The sequence below is a fragment of the Salvelinus fontinalis genome, chromosome 3, assembly GCF_029448725.1.
Source record: "Salvelinus fontinalis isolate EN_2023a chromosome 3, ASM2944872v1, whole genome shotgun sequence".
In the NCBI taxonomy this organism is placed as follows: domain Eukaryota; kingdom Metazoa; phylum Chordata; class Actinopteri; order Salmoniformes; family Salmonidae; genus Salvelinus; species Salvelinus fontinalis.
The window spans coordinates 23,579,578-23,587,601 of record NC_074667.1 but is presented as its reverse complement, the minus strand read 5'-3'; the positions used below and the strand labels follow the sequence as shown (position 1 = coordinate 23,587,601).

Sequence of the window (8,024 nt, the reverse complement as noted above, 5' to 3'; positions counted from 1 at the left end):
TGAAGCGAGGGCCAGCCAACGAGAGTGTACAGGTCATAGTGGTGCGTAGTATATGGGGCTTTGGTGACAAAATGGATGGCACTGTGATAGACTGCATCCAATTTATTGAGTAGGGTATTGGAGGCTATTTTGTAAATGACATCGCCGAAGTCGAGGATCGGTAGGATGGTCTTTGTTGCGAAATTGGAAGCCAATTCTAGATTTAACTTTGGATTGGAGATGTTTGATGTGAGTCTGGATGGAGAGTTTACAGTCTAACCAGACACCTAGGTATTTGAAGTTGTCCACATATTCTAAGTCAGAACCGTCCAGAGTAGTGATTCTGGACAGGCAGGCAGGTGCAGGCAGCGATCAGTTGAATAGCATTCATTTAGTTTTACTTGTATTTAAGAGCAGTTGGAGGCCACGGAAGGAGAGTTGTATGAACAGCAACGTCTGGTAAGACAAGGGGCAGCGGTATACGTATTTTTGTAAACAGCAGCTGGTGCACGATATCTAAGGAAGTATCGAGCTATTGCTCGCCTGAGGCAGAGTTTCTGCAGACCACACTACCTACCGAGAGAGTTTTCATCTGCAGTTGAAGTTGGAAGTTTACATACACCTTAGCCAAATACATTTAAAAACTCAGTTTTTCACAATTTCTGACATTTAATCAGAGTAAAAATTCCCTGTCTTAGGTTGGTTAGGATCACTACTTTATTTTAAGAACGTGAAATGTCAGAATAATAGTAGAGAGAATGATTTTTTTCAGCTTTTATTTATTTCATCACATTCCCAGTGGGTCAGAAGTGTACATACACTCAAGTAGTATTTTGTAGCATTGCATTTAAGTTGTTTAACTTGGATCAAACGTTTTGGGTAGCCTTCCACAAGCTTCACACAATAAGTTGGGTGAATTTTGGCCCATTCCTCCTGACAGAGTGTAACGGGTTTTGTCCTCTTCGTCTGAGGAGGAGTAGCAAGGATCGGACCAATACACAGCGTGGTAAGTGTCCATAATGATATATTTAATCAATCAAACAGAACACTGAACGAAATAACAAAAGTACAAAACAAACAACCCGAAACAGTCCCGTATGGTGAAAACACTAACACAGGAAATAACCACCCACAAAACCCAAAGGAAAACAGGCTACCTAAATATGGCTCCCAATCAGAGACAACGACTGACACCTGCCTCTGATTGGGAACCATACGAGGCCAAACACAGAAATAGACAACCTAGACATACAACATAGAATGCCCACCTACATCACACCTTGACCAAACAAAACATAGAAACATACAAAGCAAACTATGGACAGGGCGTGACACAGAGTTGGTGAAACTGAGTCAGGTTGGTAGGCCTCCTTGCTTGCACACACCTTTTCAATTCTGCCCAAAAATGTTCAATAGGATTGAGGTCAGGTCTTTGTGATGGCCTCTCCAATATCTTGACTCTGTTGTTCTTGAGCCATTTTTTGAGATGATGCTTCAATATATCCACATCATTTTCATGCCTCATGATGCCATCTATTTTGTGAATTGCACCAGTCCCTCCTGCAGAAAAGCACTCCCACAACATCTTGCTGCCACCCCCGTGCTTCACGGTTGGGATGGTGTTCTTCGGCTTGAAACTGCACTGTTGGTTAGGGGCTCGTAAGTAAGCATTTCACTGTAAGGTCTACCTATACCTGTTGTATTCAGTGCATGTGACTAATAACATTTGATTTGATTTGACGTTCCTATAAAGTTAATAGGAAAGTGAATCATTGAAACCACCTAAATATATACTCACAGTCACAGCAAATGTTGTATTTTAAACTTTAACGTTCATTTTCCAACTGCTTTTTCTATAATCCTACAGGCTCTGTATCATTCTCCATACCTTATATTCCAATGCATCCAACATCATGCATGCCCGCTATGGTTATGGGCAGCTGCCATTTAAGAACTCATCTGGTTTAGAATTCAAACTTATTGAACTTATCTTATTGCAGAGCACATTGTACAACTTTTTTTTCGAGAAGATTGTATTGCAAAGAATGCTATATCAATCAATCAATTTTATTTTATATAGCCCTTCGTACATCAGCTAATATCTCGAAGTGCTGTACAGAAACCCAGCCTAAAACCCCAAACAGCTAGTAATGCAGGTGTAGAAGCACGGTGGCTAGGAAAAACTCCCTAGAAAGGCCAAAACCTAGGAAGAAACCTAGAGAGGAACCAGGCTATGAGGGGTGGCCAGTCCTCTTCTGGCTGTGCCGGGTGGAGATTATAACAGAACTATGCCAAGATGTTCAAAAATGTTCATAAGTGACAAGCATGGTCAAATAATAATCATGAATAATTTTCAGTTGGCTTTTCATAGCTGATCATTAAGAGTTGAAAAACAACAGGTCTGGGACAGGTGGCGGTTCCATAACCGCAGGCAGAACAGCTGAAACTGGAATAGCAGCAAGGCCAGGCGGACTGGGGACAGCAAGGAGTCACCACGGGCGGCAGTCCCGACGCATGGTCCTAGGGCCCAGGTCCTCCGAGAGAAAGAAAGAGAGGAGAAAATTAGAGAGAGCCAAGATTTTCAAAATGTTCATAAATGACAAGCATGGTCAAATAATAATCAGGAATAAATCTCAGTTGGCTTTTCATAGCCGATCATTAAGAGTTGAAAACAGCAGGTCTGGGACAGGTAGGGGTTTCGTAACCGCAGGCAGAACAGTTGAAACTGGAATAGCAGCAAGGCCGGGCGGACTGGGGACAGCAAGGTGTCAGCATGCCCGGTAGTCCTGACGTATGGTCCTAGGGCTCAGGTTCTCAGAGAGAAAGAGAGAACGAGAGAATTAGAGAGAGCATACTTAAATTCACACAGGACACTGGATAAGACAGGAGAAGTACTCCAGGTATAACCAACTGACCCTAGCCCCCCGACACATAAACTACTGCAGCATAAATACTGGAGGCTGAGACAGGAGCGGTCAGGAGACACTGTGGCCCCATCCGAAGAAACCCCCGGACAGGGCCAAACAGGAAGGATATAACCCCACCCACTCTGCCAAAGCACAGCCCCCACACCACTAGAGGGATATCCTCAACCACCAACTTACAATCCTGAGACAAGGCCGAGTATAGCCCACAAAGGTCTCCACCACAGCACAACCAAGGGGGGGCGCCAACCCAGACAGGAAGTTCACGTCAGTAACTCAACCCACTCAAGTGACGCACCCCTCCTAGGGACGGCATGAAAGAGCACCAGCAAGCCAATGACTCAGCCCCAGTAACAGGGTTAGAGGCAGAGAATCCCAGTGGAGAGAGGGGAACCGGCCCGGCAGAGACAGCAAGGGCGGTTCGTTGCTCCAGAGCCTTTCCGTTCACCTTCACACTCGTGGGCCAGGCTACACTCAATCATATGACCTACTGAAGAGATAAGTCTTCAGTAAAGACTTAAAGGTTGAGATCGAGTCTGCGTCTCTCACATGGGTAGGCAGACTGTTCCATAAAAATGGAGATCTATAGGAGAAAGCCCTGCCTCCCGCTGTTTGCTTAGAAATTTTAGGGACAATTAGGAGGCCTGCGTCTTGTGACCGTAGCGTACGTATTGGTATGTACGGCAGGACCAACTCGGAAAAATAGGTAGCAAGCCCATGTAACGCTTTATAGGTTAACAGTAAAACCTTGAAATCAGCCCTTGCCTTAACAGGAAGCCAGTGTAGGGAAGCTAGCACTGGAGTAATATGATCAAATTTCTTGGTTCTAGTCAGGATTCTAGCAGCCGTATTTAGCACTAACTGAAGTTTATTTAGTGCTTTATCCGGGTAGCCGGAAAGTAGAGCATTGCAGTAGTCTAACCTAGAAGTAACAAATGCATGGATTAATTTTTCTGCATCATTTTTGGACAGAAAATTTCTGATTTTTGCAATATTACGTAGATGGAAAAAAGCTGTCCTTGAAACAGCCTTGATATGTTCGTCAAAAGAGAGATCAGGGTCAAGAGTAACGCCGAGGTCCTTCACAGTTTTATTTGAGACGACTTTACAACCATCAAGATGAATTGTCAGATTTAACAGAAGATCTCTTTGTTTCTTGGGACCTAGAACAAGCATCTCTGTTTTGTCCGAGTTTAAAAGTAGAAAGTTTTCAGCCATCCACTTCCTTATGTCTGAAACACAGGCTTCTAGCGAGGGCAATTTTGGGGCTTCACCATGTTTCATTGAAATGTACAGCTGTGTGTCATCCGCATAGCAGTGAAAGTTAACATTATGTTTTCGAATAACATCCCCAAGAGGTAAAATATATAGTGAAAACAATAGTGGTCCTAAAACGGAACCTTGAGGAACACCGAAATGTACAGTTGATTTGTCAGAGGACAGACCATTCACAGAGACAAACTGATATCTTTCCGACAGGTAAGATCTAAACCAGGCCAGAACTTGTCCGTGTAGACCAATTTGGGTTTCCAGTCTCTCCAAAAGAATGTGGTGATCGATGGTGTCAAAGGCAGAACTAAGGTCTAGTAGCACGAGGACAGATGCAGAGCCTCGGTCTGACGCCATTAAAAGGTCATTTACCACCTTCACAAGTGCAGTCTCAGTGCTATGATGGGGTCTAAAACCAGACTGAAGCATTTCGTATACATTGTTTGTCTTCAGAAAGGCAGTGAGTTGCTGCGCAACAGCTTTTTCTAAAATTTTTGAGAGGAATGGAAGATTCGATATAGGCCGATAATTTTTTATATTTTCCGGGTCAAGGTTTGGCTTTTTCAAGAGAGGCTTTATCACTGCCACTTTTAGTGAGTTTGGTACACATCCGGTGGATAGAGAGCTGTTTATTATGTTCAACATAGGAGGGCCAAGCACAGGAAGCAGCTCCTTCAGCAGTTTAGTAGGAATAGGATCCAGTATGCAGCTTGAAGGTTTAGAGGCCATGATTATTTTCATCATTGTGTCAAGAGATATAGTACTAAAACACTTAAGTGTCTCTCCCGATCCCAGGCCCTCGCAGAGCTGTGCAGGTCCAGGACAGCTAAGCCCTGGAGGAATACGCAGATTCAAAGAGGAGTCCGTAATTTGCTTTCTAATGGTCATGATCTTTTCCTCAAAGAAGTTCATGAATTTATTACTGCTGAAGTGAAAGCCATCCTCTCTTGGGGAATGCTGCTTTTTAGTTAGCTTTGCAACAGTATCAAAAATAAATTTTGGATTGTTCTTATTTTCCTCGATTAAGTTGGAAAAGTAGGATGATCGAGCAGCAGTGAGGGCTCTTCGGTACTGCACGGTACTGTCTTTCCAAGCTAGTCGGAAGACTTCCAGTTTGGTGTGGCGCCATTTCCGTTCCAATTTCCTGGAAGCTTGCTTCAAAGCTCGGGTATTTTCTGTATACCAGGGAGCTAGTTTCTTATGACAAATGTTTTTCGTTTTTAGGGGTGCAACTGCATCTAGGGTATTGCGCAAGGTTAAATTGAGTTCCTCAGTTAAGTGGTTAACTGATTTTTGTCCTCTGACGTCCTTGGGTAGGCAGAAGGAGTCTGGAAGGGCATCAAGGAATTTTTGTGTTGTCTGAGAATTTATAGCACGACTTTTGATGCTCCTTGGTTGGGGTCTGAGCAGATTATTTGTTGCGATTGCAAACGTAATAAAATGGTGGTCCGATAGTCCAGGATTATGTGGAAAAACATTAAGATCTACAACATTTATTCCATGGGACAAAACTAGGTCCAGAGTATGACTGTGGCAGTGAGTAGGTCCAGAGACATGTTGGACAAAACCCACTGAGTCGATGATGGCTCCGAAAGACTTTTGGAGTGGGTCTGTGGACTTCTCCATGTGAATATTAAAATCACCAAAAATTAGAATATGATCTGCTATGACTACAAGGTCTGATAGGAATTCAGGAAACTCAGAGAGGAACGCTGTATATGGCCCAGGAGGCCTGTAAACAGTAGCTATAAAAAGTGATTGAGTAGGCTGCATAGATTTCATGACTAGAAGCTCAAAAGACGAAAACGCCATTTTTTTTTTTTTTGTAAATTGAAATTTGCTATCGTAAATGTTAGCAACACCGCCTTTGCGGGATGCACGGGGGATATGGTCACTAGTGTAACCAGGAGGTGAGGCCTCATTTAACACAGTAAATTCATCAGGCTTAAGCCATGTTTCAGTCAGGCCAATCACATCAAGATTATGATCAGTGATTAGTTCATTGACTATGACTGCCTTTGAAGTGAGGGATCTAACATTAAGTAACCCTATTTTGAGATGTGAGGTATCACGATCTCTTTCAATAATGGCAGGAATGGAGGAGGTCTTTATCCTAATAAGATTGCTAAGGCGAACACCGCCATGTTTAGTTTTGCCCAACCTAGGTCGAGGCACAGACACAGTCTCAATGGGTATGGCTGAGCTGACTACACTGACTGTGCTATTGGCAGACTCCACTAAGCTGGCAGGTTGGCTAACAGCCTGCTGCCTGGCCTGCACCCTATTTCATTGTGGGGCTAAAGGAGTTAGAGCCCTATCTATGTTGGTAGATAAGATGAGAGCACCCCTCCAGGTAGGATGGAGTCCGTCACTCCTCAGCAGGTCAGGCTTGGTCCTGTTTGTGGGTGAGTCCCAGAAAGAGGGCCAATTATCTACAAATTCTATCTTTTGGGAGGGGCAGAAAACAGTTTTCAACCAGCGATTGAGTGCTGAGACTCTGCTGTAGAGCTCGTCACTCCCCCTAACTGGGAGGGGGCCAGAGACAATTACTCGATGCCGACACATCTTTCTAGCTGATTTACACGCTGAAGCTATGTTGCACTTGGTGACCTCTGACTGTTTCATCCTAACATCGTTGGTGCCGACGTGGATAACAATATCTCTATACTCTCTACACTCGCCAGATTTAGCTTTAGCCAGCACCATCTTAAGATTAGCCTTAACGTCGGTAGCCCTGCCCCCTGGTAAACAGTGTATGATCGCTGGGTGATTCGTTTTAAGTCTAATACTGCGGGTAATGGAGTCGCCAATGACTAGGGTTTTCAATTTGTCAGAGCTAATGGTGGGAGCCTTCGGCGTCTCAGACCCCGTAACGGGAGGAGTAGAGACAAGAGAAGACTCAGACTCAGACTCCGACTCGCTACATAATGGGGAAAACCGGTTGAAAGTTTCTGTCGGCTGAATGAGCGACACCGGTTGAGCATTCCAACAGCATTTCCCTCCAGAAGCCATGAGAAAGTTGTCCGGCTGCGGGGACTGTGCGGGGGGATTTATACTAACGTTACTATCTGTACTTACTGGTGGCACAGACGCTGTTTCTTCCTTTCCTACACTGAAATTACCCTTGCCTAACGATTGCGTCTGAAGCTGGGCTTGCAGCACAGCTATTTTCGCCGTAAGGCGATCGTTCTCCTGTATATTATGAGTACATCGACTGCAATTAGAAGACATCATGTTAATGTTACTACTTAGCTTCGGCTGTTGAAGGTGTTGACGAACCATGTCCAGATAAAGCGTCCGGAGTGAAAAAGTTGAATGAGGGAAAAAAGTTGCGATGGAAAAACTAAAAATATAAACGGTAATTAAAAACAGAAACAAAACAAAAAACGTAAAGTTGTCAGCTAGCAAAGTAAAGTAAAGTTGGCAGCAAAACGTACAGCAACAAAACGCACAGCAACACGTCTGCAGATTCAACAGGAAGGGAAGTATGTGTCAGCTATATGTGTCAGCTATTCCATATGTATTGGCTAATATGCATATGCAGCTGTCATTTTTAAATCTCCATTATAGCATATAGGACACACACACACATCTTTCTATCTATACACTTTTATTTGGGTGTCTATGTGCAAATTATATGATTTAGTGTTTCTTTAAGCCTGCAGCTAGTCACTTGAAATGAGACAATCATGCCAAAACAGGATTCAAAATTGAAATAACTGACAGAGAGATAGCTAATGAAACACTAGCTTACTAAACAGGCACAGAGACATTTACAGTATAAGCTGCCCAAGCTAGTCAACTGTAACCTTGGCTAGCTTTCAATAAATTGGGTAATTGGTCAACGGAGTT

At 43.7% G+C, this 8,024-nt stretch overlaps 1 protein-coding gene across 8 annotated transcripts in view; it reads right to left on the bottom strand.

The window, feature by feature from the left end:
- Positions 1-738: 738 nt before the first annotated feature.
- Positions 739-8,024, bottom strand: part of LOC129841357 (uncharacterized) — a 54,035-nt gene continuing 46,749 nt past the window's right edge. For 7 of the 8 annotated variants that reach the window (XM_055909625.1, XM_055909598.1, XM_055909633.1 and 4 more), the window contains one exon: positions 739-7,515. In XM_055909625.1, coding sequence (XP_055765600.1) covers positions 6,459-7,515 — 1,057 coding nt within the window. In that variant the 3' untranslated portion in view covers positions 739-6,458. Of the gene's footprint in view, positions 7,635-8,024 lie in introns of all 8 variants that reach the window. The other variant, XM_055909638.1, reaches the window with a different exon arrangement.